This window comes from Tyto alba, unplaced genomic scaffold, assembly GCF_018691265.1.
Source record: "Tyto alba isolate M040663 unplaced genomic scaffold, T.alba_DEE_v4.0 Super-Scaffold_17, whole genome shotgun sequence".
NCBI classification, from domain to species: Eukaryota; Metazoa; Chordata; class Aves; order Strigiformes; family Tytonidae; genus Tyto; species Tyto alba.
In genome coordinates, this window is record NW_024881279.1 from 12,544,974 (window position 1) to 12,557,306 (window position 12,333).

Genomic DNA, 12,333 nt, shown 5'->3' on the forward strand with positions numbered 1-12,333 from the left:
TCAGAGCTGCTGAATTTTAATCAGGCAGAGGAGGACAATGCATGGCACACAAAATGTTGCCATTTTTTGCTCACTCAGTACTATTCAAAAAGAAAGGTGAGGATGTACCTGTGCAGAGCATCTCTATGGAGTATTATTGGATTATTACATTCATGCACATCTTGTCCTCCTGCATTAAGGTGGGAATATCCTAATGAGTTCAATTCTTCGTCACAGGGTGACTAAGAAAGAAAAAAACCTAACACACAGAATGTGTACTCTGTAGCTTGCAGATGTAACTAGACAATAAACGACACTGAGTCTAAGTACAGAGAACAGAGCAAGCACCTTTAGCAGAAGCCCCCTCGCTCCTTCACTCTGCAGGGTCAGGTATCGGGGTAGGACTTTGGCTCTGCCCTTCCTTTTCTAGCAGTGTAACAAATGAAATTCAGGTCCTAGTGGAAATCCAGGATGACTCCATGCAAATTAATATATTTTTTTTTTCCAAATTTACATTACTGCTGTCCTCACTACACCACTGAAAAGCACTCTGAAGTCACAACCTGTCAGATAATCCTCTGGGGATTATCCCCAGCACATCCCCGGGGAGCCCGTGCCCCACACACAGCGCCTGTGGAGCTGAGGCCTGACCGCTGCGCCGGGTGGACCCGGGGAGCAGAGCACTGCGTGCTCAGCGTCCTGTGACCGACCTGGCTGGCTTATAACGGCCCCAGCACCAAACTGCTCGCCGGGACAGCCCCGTCCCCACACAGGCTGTGTGTGCGTGTTGGAGAGGGAGGACCGGCACGCACCCCTCCCCCCCGCGCGAACTACAATTCCCAAGATGCATCGCAAAAGCAGGGCGCCCGCTCTTCCGCTGCCCGGCGGGTGGGGGGGTGCCGTCGCAGTGCACCCTGGGGTTCGTAGTTCCGCCGAGCAGCCCAGTGGCCCACGGCCTATAACTGCCTCTCCAGAGGAGGACTCGTCTCCCCGTGATGCAGCGCGCCAGGGTGACGCAGAACGCGGCGCGCCGCCGGCGCCGGGGGCCGCGGGCGAGCGGGACGCAGCCGCTGGCGGGCCCCGGGCGCAGGCCGCGGGCCATGGCCGAGAGCGGCGGCGCCGGCGGGGCCGCCCCGGGCGGGGGAGGCGGCGGGGCGGGCGGCGGAGGCGGGGGAGCGGGCGGCGCAGCCTCCGGCTCGGGGCCTGGCGCCACCGACCCGGCCTCGCTGCCTCCCGGCGACGCGCAGCTCATCGCCATTATCGTGGAGCAGCTCAAGAGCCGCGGGCTGTTCGACGGGTTCCGCCGGGACTGCCTGGCCGACGTGGACACCAAGGTAGCGCCGCCGAACTGGGCGGGCCGGCGTCCGGGCATCCCCCGGAGACCGCCGGCGGGGCGGGGCGGGGCGGCTGGTGCCTCCTTGCCCAGGCCGCAGCTGCGGAGGCACCGTCCCTGGAGCCCGGCTGCCGTTGGCACCCGCGCCCCCGCATTCCCTCCCTTTGCCTCTCCCCGCCGCGTCCCGCACTCGGGACGCGGGGAGGCCGGCCAGGATGGCGTGCAGCAGCCGCAGAGCTGCTCCCTCCGCCGGTGGGGTTTCATGCCCCTGCTGTGATTGGCATCTGCCAGACGGGCTGCTCTAGGGGTGACAGCAACACCCCAGAGGGGAAACTGGCCAGAGAGCTCAGACTTTTGTTTTCTAGCCCGGGCCTTAGTAAAAGGGTGTCCTGTAAGAACACTGCTCCTCTTGAGCATAGTTCCCATATTTCCAAAACAAACATTTAACCTTTCTTTCTTGAGTAGATGTGCTCAGGCTATTGTTTGAAGCTAGTTTCTTCCTCAGTCACAACAGGAACTGCTGAGCATTTGTTGGCAATATTGAAGTTGGGTTGTTCCCAACTGCCCTGTCAAAATGAAACACTTGTGTTTTGCTTTCCCAAACTCTCACGCTTTCAGCAAGAGCCCTGTTCTGGGGCCTGTAGTCACCATTCTAGGCCACCCTAGCTGGTATTGCAAAACCATTCCTGAAGCTGTCAGGTCATCTGCACAGAACAGCCATAGGTCACGGCAACTCTGTCAGGACAGTTACATGCTGCCCAGGACAGACACTGCACCTCTGTTACCAACCTTTTCATTCATCATCCCATATGCATATCAAATTATGAAATGTAAATGCTGTCACACTCTCGTCCTTTACTTGCATGGTACCAGGATCTTGATGGCCCTATGTATTTATATGGATTTGTTAGTTCAATTCCTGTTCATTGGAGTTAAGTTTCCACTGATCAAGCTCACATAATTCTTGTCTTCTGTGTTAGTGTCACACAAGCAAATAATTAAGTTCTTTATTGGTGACAATATTACTCAGCCAGTTTCCTAGAAATTCTGTGATGGAGGGTTTCCAGACGAGAACTCTGCTTAAACAACTCCTGTCTACAGGGAGTTTGCATCTCATGAAGTAATACTACAAGGAGACAACAATTTAAAAACCAATCTATTCAGCTATTTAAATTATCATAATAGCACACAGACTGACTGTTCTTTGCAATTGCCAGTTGTGTTCTTAGGTAAAACAAGCTCACCTTTGTTCAGAAAGTAAAAGGATGTCACAGTACTGTTCATGACAAAAGATGTACTATGAAGGACTCTAGCAGGGGACTGTTTTGAGATCTTTTAGCTGTCTAACCGGAATTTTTTTCTTTTTTTTCTTTTTTTTTTTCTGTTTAGCCAGCCTATCAAAATTTGAGGCAGAAGGTAGACAACTTTGTATCAACACACCTGGACAAACAGGAATGGAATCCAACAATGAACAAAAACCAGTTACGAAATGGGCTCAGGCAGAGTGTGATTCAGTAAGTAAGCAACATTCTATAAAGTAATGGTAATGCTATTTGATAAATAATATATAACTATCTTATTTCATCACCTTTGCAGAATTAGGTTTTTTACAACACTTCCTGCTGTGTTCTCCTGTATTTCATTATAATAGTGGATGCAGTCTTAAAAATCTCATTAAAATGCTTCCATTACTGCTTTACCTGAAATTTGTATTTTCATGAGTTGAGCAGCATGGTGAAGTACTCATATTTGCTATCTAGCCAAATCATTGCTGCAAATTGGCAACACTGTGCCTGCTAGCAAAACTGTACCTTATGTACTAGAGCTGAATGACCTTGATCTTTATCTTCAGAAAAGAGAGGAGCCTACCTCACATAAAGATGCCAAAGCTTGTTTCAGTAGACTGCGACCACTAGCAGGCAGTAATCACACTGTGCTAGCCTGATTTCATGCAGCAGAGGGTAGCTTTTGTAGTTATTTAAGATACTACATTTCCGGCATGACAGGAAAGCCGGCTTAATCTATGCTGCTCGGAGATTTAGGTTTAGCATCTCTTGCTGCAAACTCTTTGCAGTCTGAAGTATGAGCTTTGGCTTGTTTGACTAAAAGTCGTGCATAAAAACATCATAGCAAAAGTTGTGGGGAGAGGGGCAGTAGGGAGCTTCATAATGGCATTTGTGCTTGCAAAGGAAGCTATTAGAATGTCTCTTACACAGAAGAAACTGTATTTCAGAGCACTTGATCGAACATGTAAATCATTAGTATGTAACACTAGTTTGTTCTGTAATTACAGAAGGGGGTGTTCCCAGGAAGTACAGAATTTCCTGTCTTTATTTGGAGTCCTTGAGACATGTTTGTCACTTAATGCTGCCTCTTCTTTCATGTTAGTCTACTGCTAGAATGAAGTGGATAATTGAAAAATGTTATATCAAGAGAGCCTGTAATGAGAAGAATGTAAATGCTCCCTTTAAGTAGGCTATCGATATAAAGAACAGACACACAGTATTAGGGAGTTTGAAGGCTTCCTATCAGTCCTGTAACTGCAAGACTGAGCACTGAGGCTGTCCAGATGTGTATGTCCTCTGTTGCATGTACATATATGTGTGCTGTTGCCTGGAGGTGACATGACATGCCATGAACCTGTACCCACTCGTGCACCAGCAGTTATGGCCTTACTAGTCTTGTGGCTCCTTTTCCCAGCACCAGGCAATGTCTCCATTTCCTGTCCCCCGCTCCCTTGTAGACATGACTTAAGCCTGCTAGACAGCCTGAGCCCCAAAATCCAAGAGTCTGACACAGCCCCTGAAGTAGTAAGTCACTTCAATTACTAGTGTTCGGTTCCAGAAACTTTGCTGTGTGCTACATGTGCTTGTTTGTATAATTAATACGCAACCGTCTAGACTAACAGTTATAAGCAGTGAGTGACAGTAATGTTATTAGGGGACAGGCTTCTTCTCCCTCCAGTCAGCCAAAAAAAAGACTGTGCTCTCACCTGCCCTCCTCCTCAGAATAGCTTGTTTCCCTTGTTTGTGCCAAAATGTGTTTGTTTGCTTTCATGTTGACCTCATTTCCACATGAGCCCTATTAAAGTGGCTCCTGTCCAGTATGTCATTTAAGTACCTGGGAGACCAGATATCAGTTGTTAATTCTGTAGGGAGAAGTGAGAGGGGGTGGGGGAAATAGGTGATTGAAACAACTCACTGTTAAGGATCTACTGAGTGGGCTGCAGTTCTCACCATGTTAATGCTAATTGCAGTTGACAGGAGGACTCTGGAGAATTACTGGAGAAGATTGGGGAGAAGTTTTTCAGAGGAGCTGAATGACTCCTTTGTCTTTGTTCAAGGTCAGGAATGCTGGAAGCTGGAGTGGACAGAATTATTTCTCAGGTGGTGGATCCAAAACTAAACCACATCTTCAGGCCCCAGATAGAGAGGGCGATTCATGAATTTTTGGCTGCACAAAAGAAAGAGGAAAGTGTGCCAGCTCCTCCTCCAGAGCCTGAGAATAAAGATCCTCCTGCTCCATCTCAGGATGCCTCCTAAAGGTCTTGTATCTCTGCACTTACTACTTACGTTTTCCATGTACTTCATCTCTGTAGTTTGTATAATGCAAGATAGAGAAGACATTGTATTCTTCCTGGCTTGGCAGGGAGGACACTTTGATCATCGTCATGTTGTCAGTGTCAGACAGTCATCTGAGCTGCTTCCACTTAAGTGCTAAAAATATACTAGGACTGAAGACATAGGTATGATGTAAAACAGCTATCAAGGAACACTGTGGACTCTGCCAGTGCTGGTTTTGGATCAGGCCAAAAGGCCATTTATTCCGGTAAAAGCATATCCATCAGTGATTGACATGGAATTGGCTGGATAGCTTTCAGAACAATATCAAATGGATTAAAAATATATATCCTTTACTGAAATACAGTGAAAGTAGAGTGGTGACAAGTTATTGTGCTTTAGCATTGAAAGTTTTAGATAGCTCTTCTTTACAACATACACTGGAGTGTTGAATTGTTAGTGACTGAAATATTCACTGCTGGAGTAAGGGTGATGTCTTGGAGTGAAAAACTGTTCGTTCCAAATTGACTGGTTTAAATAGAGCAACCTATATCTTTCCAGCTGAACGGGCTGAGGGTGCCTTTGTTGCAAACAAGTTCATTCTGGCCTTTATGATTAAAATAACTCAGGGGGCCTCAGGGGGCTATAACTGCTACTCTGTCTTAACACAAGTGACTATGCACCCATCTCTGCTAAGGCCCTGTATCTTAACATTGATTTGAATATTGAGGCCTGTGTGCATGTTACTGAGGAACCAGTATCTTGATGGAAAATTTCAATCTGCAGCTTTGCTGGGGAACTTAAAACCATACTGCATAAAAGGAAGTTAATTGTGAATTGTTCTATTTGCTAGGGCTTTCTGGAAGCAAAAATTTTCTTTATAATCTACAGCTGATTTATTAAGAAGGAATAAGTAACCTACAATAGCTGTTCTTATGCTTGGAATAATTAGAGCAACTATCGCGATTTTTGACTTAATAGTAAAAGTTAAAGTGCCCATAGTATCATCCCAAGTTATTTAGTTATATGTGACTTTCAGCCTTAATGCCTTGATAGGTCTTTGCATTTGTCTGGTTCAAGTAGTTTAAAGTCCATCATAACCTGCAGCTAAGTGCAGCTGTTAATTAATATATTCTAATCTATTGTCTATTCAGTGCATTCATTTATGAAGTTACCATCCTCTAAACTCTCTTTTTTCTTGCAGTGAGTTCCTGATACTAAGCAGCTGCAGTTGCAAAATACGTGTCCTGTTAGATTGGCAATGGATTACATATTCCATTTGGTGCAGGATTGCTGTCTGCCAAAGATGATTAACCTTTATCAGACCTGTGGGAAGGCACTGAAATCAGTGAAATGCAGAAGCACCTGGAGTTCTGTGCATGGAGGGACAGCCAAAGCGTGAAGATATTTTTGCTACTAACTGCAATACAGAAAGCAGCATGTATTCTTGTTAGTCATGCGTTCAGGCAAGGGGGTGGGAATTAAAAACGAGTTGACTCTTGACTGGAGGGAGTAGGGAAGTGGTTTGAGATGATACTAGGTTTGGGAGCAGGAAGAAAAGAAAGATGTTTTGAGGGGTGGGGTAGTCTCTTGCAGACCAAGTAGAAGCTGTCAGATTTTCTTTGATACAAGCCAGATGAGAAGAAGCGTCATACACCTCTGCTGCATAACGCAGCATTGAGTGGTAGGTGCCAAGTCAGATGTAACTTCTTGCACTGCCTGCTTTAGGAAAGACATTTTCTGTTTAAAACTGGAAAGAGCACTTCAGGATCAATTATCTAGGTAATTTCTGTTGCATTGCAGGAAAATGTTTACAGTTGGCTATGACTATAGCTGATTTAATTCTTATTTGCCGGGTAACTCTGGGAAGCAAAGGGTACCAGAGTAGGTGATCAGTTTGAAACTTGTCTCTTTCAACTTGAAAGACTTCTTTCCCATGAAATTTCTCAGGTGCCTAGTGGAAACTGTCCTATGCTTTCAGCTTGAATGCGTGCAGTGTCCTCTGGATGACAGTCAAGTAGAGAATATGATCAAATATTCTGCCAGCAAATGTCCATACCTTTTGCAATAAAAGACTTCTAAAAAAGCATCTATGACTCCTAGCTTTTCCAGATATTTTTCTTAAGGAAAAACTACTTTAAAGAAATCCAGAAGTCCTAAATTGCTCAAACCCTATTGGAAGTATGACCTTACACAGTTCATAGATTAATGTAGGTCTGATGACATGGGGTTGTTAGTAGAAGTTATCATGAAATAACATGGATATTAGTATTCCTTTCCATATAAGCTCTCTCACAAAATCTAAAGCATCAAAGAACTGAACTGACCCTACCTCACATCCCTTATGAGATATAAATCCTGAGTAAGTCTGGTGCTAGTGATGGTGAAGGCATGTTCAGCCTTGTGAGAACAATGCTCTTCTGGCAATAGGCTAGAGCTACTACATTTTTCTCCTTTCAGACAGCAGTGTTAAGAAGCTAATAACTGCCTGTCTCATTGAATAACAATTAATAATGTTTGAATCCTTGCTATTCATGGGCTATGGACCTCAACTATAGCCTTACCCATAGACCACTTGTGTGAACAGACGCAATTCCAGCTATACTCTGCTTCCTTTTCAAACTGGGCAATTTGTAGGGAAGATTGATGCTGTGGTTTAATTTTGTAGTTAACTTATTTTGCTTAGTACCTCCTCTCACCACATTATCTGCAGAAATGGAGATGACAGAACACTTGGTATTTTACACCCTTCACAGGAGACCTTCACTGCAGTAAGTGCACTCCACACAGTGCTGTATAGTCCTGCTGATACATGATTCTTCCATCAATATTTTTATCCCATTTAAGAGTGCTCCTCTCAGAATGGAAACTTAAATGCCTGTACATTTTAGTGACAACTGTACTAGCCGCAACCTTCCTGATATTTGAAAAGTCTGTATTTTGGGATAATCTGGTTGTGTGACATGACTCTCACTGTTACATAGCTTGTGTTCCTGCTATAAAACAGGACAAGGAGTATGTGAGGAAAGGGTTCTCCTGCATGTTGGTTTGGTGGTTAAAGAGCGCTCTCCAAATCAGTAGTAGGTGTTTTCCCATAGAGCCTTAAGGGCAGCTCTTGTCAGGAAAGTATCTTTTACCTGCTGATAGGGTGCCTTGACCACTTTTTTGAAACTGAGCCATTTATGCAAGAAAAAATCAGTTCAAGAGTCTAGGGGAGCAAATGAAAAGAATTCTTAACTGTACTTCGATTCTGGATTACAGTAGTAGTAGTTAAGAAGCAGGGATGCCAGTTCAGTTTTAAAAAGCAGTAAGTAGAGCTGGGTTTACTGCAGTGAAGAGGGAATCTGAACCTGTCTTTCCAACCTCTGACAAGTGCTTTAACAGATGAGTGAAGGAGAATGGATTCAGTCACCACAGTTTTTAAAAGGTTTTTTCTATTATCTCTTAGAATGTGGTGCTGTGTTAAACTCTGAACACTAATGCTGTGCCACTGCTGTGCATGTGTAGGGCTATGCTTTTAGGTGGTCTCAGCCTATGCACAGTGCATGACTGCAATGAATATGGGAACTTTCAGATCAGAACTGAGGCACTTAATGAGATCAGGCAGCCAATCCATGTCTGGGCTTTAAAGTCCTTGCTTTGGAAGTAACAAGCTTTGGAAGCATACCTTACATCTAACGGGACAGTGAAAAAAAACACCAAGTCCTTATGATGAAGAAATGGTAGGTAGTGCCCTTTGATTATATACATTTGTCCCTGGCAACTGATACAAACAGGACTTCAGCCTTAATAACTCAATGATATTACAGAAATCTTCACACCAGAACAAAAGAATAAGTTTGTACCTACTGTAGAATTGAAATTGTTCCCTTGTGTAGTAGGATGTTGGACTAAAGGTGGCATCGCTATGCTGGATATGTTAATACAGCCTAAAGAGTCTGGTGAGGCAGACAGGTCTCGGACCTTCTTGAGTAATTCAAGAAGCAATTAGATACTTTGGTGGAGCTGAAGGGGCAGGGCTGTACATTAGGAAGATGAGCCTCGGTGGATCAAATGGGCATTCTCTTTCATCTCAGAGTCCTCACATTTGACTGTTCCTGTTTCCTGGACAGTCATTTAGTACCTTGAATTTGCTTTCTCAGATTAATACATTCATGCTTATGCTTTTAATAAATTTCAAGAGATTGCAGCATCTCTCCATCTGATATACTAATAATGTGAAGGAGCTTTAAAGATTTTCTGCCTCCTTGGCTTTGCCTGCTCCAACCCTGTGCATTTGCTTCTGCCCAGTAACAAGAAACCAGCGCTCAAAGAAAGCACACAGGGAGTTTGAGTTGCACTCTTGGAAAAGCAGCCTTGATACTCCGTGACTGCTCTGCCCTATGGAAATGTCAGAGTCCAAAGCCTGCAGGGGTCAGCCTGGCTCAGTAGGTAGGTACTAGATAAGGTACTAGTTATCTGCAGAGTCTTGCTAGTCCACAGCTGTGTCTGAACTGCAGCCTTACAACAGTTCTGATGTTTTTTTCCTTTGACAGTGTCCCAAATGCTGTCATGTTAGAAACAGAGAGCAGAATTCCACTGCCCTTCCCCCATTATTCCTGAAAAATGTATGTCTAATGCATACCACCAAACACACAAAGCAATCTAGGTGGAGATATGATGTTATTTTTATGAACACACATATTCTAGTACTGGAGAAACTTAATTACAAGTACTGAACAGGACTTAAGTGATGAATAATATGTTTATAGCATTCTTGAAGTAAAACTGATTCTTGCTATAAATGATTAATAGACATTTTATGGTGGGGTTTTTTTGCAACTTCTCATGCAAGTGTTACATAAAATAAATGGATGTTCTCCAGAACACTCGCTATGTAGCTGTTCTGTGACAACAACTCCAGAGATGCTTCTTTCAATTTAACCTGAAACAGATTACCAACAAAGCAAGATAGTCACCACAGCTCCTGACCATCTTAACAAGACTACAGTTTTGCCTGGATTTGGGACAGATGCATTCTTCAAGCCCTTTTGCAACTGCAGAGAAGGTTCTTGAGCAGGTCATTTGGTTTAGGCTCAATATCACAGCATTAATTGAACATAATCAGTTCAAGAGACATCTCACCATCAGGTAGTGATGCTGCTAAGTGACATAGAAAAATTAACTCACTGAACAGAGACTGAAGCCCAGCCAGTTCTCTGTCTTCATCAGCTGTTTTATGGACTAGTACCTAGTCCATTGGCAAGTCAGACACTGACTCAAACAGACTTTACCAAAAGAAGCAGAATAAAAATTGCCATTACGTATTTAGCCTCTGCCTAAACCAGCCAGTATTTTCCAGTGACAGTTCTTTCATCCGTAACCACATCCCATCCTAGAGTTAGCACAATGTCTCTGTCTGGTAGAGCTGAATCCAAACCAAGTCTCCAGATCAATCTCTGAGTAACTGCAAGCAGGTTTGTTAGATCAGACCCTTGTAACTTAACACCTAAATTCAAGCATATCTGGTGAGGGAAGGACAGTCAAATGGGAAAGAGTAGTATGTTAGAAGATCTCTCATCTTTGGTTCCTTCACTCATTGGTACCCAGGCCTTACTCATCCCTCAACTATTCCCACATCACAGTAATGCAGTTCCAAGTTTAAAATTTATTATAGAATTCAGAACCATCCCAGTTTTGAATCTTGATACCAGATGAGCAAGACACCCAGATTCCCAGGCTACAGGTCAGGCAACAAAACTCCTTTCCAGGAAAGGGGAATAATCATGACTGGAGGCAAGTCCAAATCACAACTCCAGATCCTTGGCACAGAGAAGAATCAAACTTGGGCCCCTGTCAGGATAGTGGGTCAAACCAACCCCTGCCCCAAACACTGAGCTAGTCATTGCCAAAGCACTCTGGATCCACACTGGGCTCAACATAGGGGTCTTGAACCCAAACTGCATCCAGCTCCACTTCCTCTTCTGTTTTCAGGACAAGCATGACTGGTTTTAACAAGGCACAGCCAATATGCCTGAAGAGAGATTTTTCAATATATCATTTTTATTTTGGCCAGAAGAAGGGGCGCCAGGGGGGTTAGAGATCTTATCTGGAACATTTAATATAGTATTTTACTCTTTTCACCACATTGATAGATCAAGAGCAACACCTGCTGTCACACCGCTGCTTGTATGCCACCTGCTTCAAGAACACCACTACTCTGGGACTGTGGGCATTACTGGGTACTAGCTGAGTTTTCTAACAGCACGTCCTTTTTCAGCTTGTGGGGTACAGCTGCAATTGCTGCTGAGCAGGATCCTGGTCTCCAACTTTTTGCTAAACTGGAGACAAATTTCTCCAGTTTCCCAGTTCAAACTCACAAGGCACTGGAGCGGTTTAACAATTTCACAGATACTGTCCTGTTTATACTGTAGTGAAAAATATATTTTACTAAATCCTTTAAAGAGAGGTCAGCTTAACTCCTTATAAACAGTCAGAGACCCTCATATCCACAACCATCATAGCTTACAAGTGCAGGGACTCCTTGCTCTCTTTCCTCACTATGAAAAAGCTTGTGTAGCATAGCCATTCTGAATCTGGCCATAAGAGGGAGATAAACTATTGCTTCATTTCTCAATCCTGATGCCTCCTCACAAAACCGGAGCAGATACAGGACTCCAAAGCCTTTGCTGACTCCTGAGTGAATCAACTCAGCAAGGTGTGGAGACAGCTCTCACAAAGTGTTTCCATGAACTCTGACTATACTTGTCTAATGCAAATCACACAGCAGATACTGTAATTTCTCAACAGGTTTAATAGTGGGAAACAAGTATCAATTGGGATTAGGGAGAGTTTGGGGAGAAAAATAAACAGCCCAAGTGATCAGGCATAAAACCACAAATATAGGATGTGAAACTGTAAATTCCGACCTACCCAAATCTGCAATTCACTGATCTGGTCTGGTGTGAACAAGGTTGAGGCTAAAACACTAGCAGTATTGCCTGGGGCCCCAGATGGTAGTGCCATGAGATTATATCAGAACCATAGCTTCAGTTCTTGCATTTTTGTGATTCAAGTGCCGAGCCCGCATCAGTGCCAAGTCAGCCTCAGAAACATGACTGGGCAGTAACCAGCCCAACAATAACTGCCCTCGTCTAGACACCGTCAGAAGACACGGCAGAGAGAAATGCGCTACCTCAGCCATCAGACTGGGAGCTGGCTCCACCAAAAATTCCCTCCAGCGCTGGGACAAGCCCAGGGAAAGGCACCATAGCAAAATGCAACAAGTCCAACCCACCTGCCCAGGCTAAAAGAGTGTGAAGACCTCGCGTTTCACTGATGTCATCTTGCTGACTCTCATAGGAGGAAATCGGTGCCTTTTGCACTCAGATACCTGTTCACTTGGAAAAATAGAACAGAAAATCCCCAAACCATTTCAGGTCTTGGCTCTACAAAGAATGCATGTAAGGACAGACAGCTGCA

The 12,333-nt window shown here is 44.3% G+C and overlaps 1 protein-coding gene across 1 annotated transcript; it reads left to right on the top strand.

The window, feature by feature from the left end:
* Positions 1 to 1,052: 1,052 nt before the first annotated feature.
* BOD1 (biorientation of chromosomes in cell division 1) lies at positions 1,053 to 6,961 on the top strand. Its single transcript, XM_042790455.1, has 4 exons — positions 1,053 to 1,313; positions 2,702 to 2,826; positions 4,656 to 4,856; positions 6,077 to 6,961. Exons 1-3 carry the CDS (start codon positions 1,080 to 1,082, stop codon positions 4,852 to 4,854), a joined length of 558 nt encoding a protein of 185 aa, XP_042646389.1. The 5' UTR covers positions 1,053 to 1,079; the 3' UTR covers positions 4,855 to 4,856; positions 6,077 to 6,961.
* The last annotated feature ends 5,372 nt before the right edge of the window (positions 6,962 to 12,333 follow it).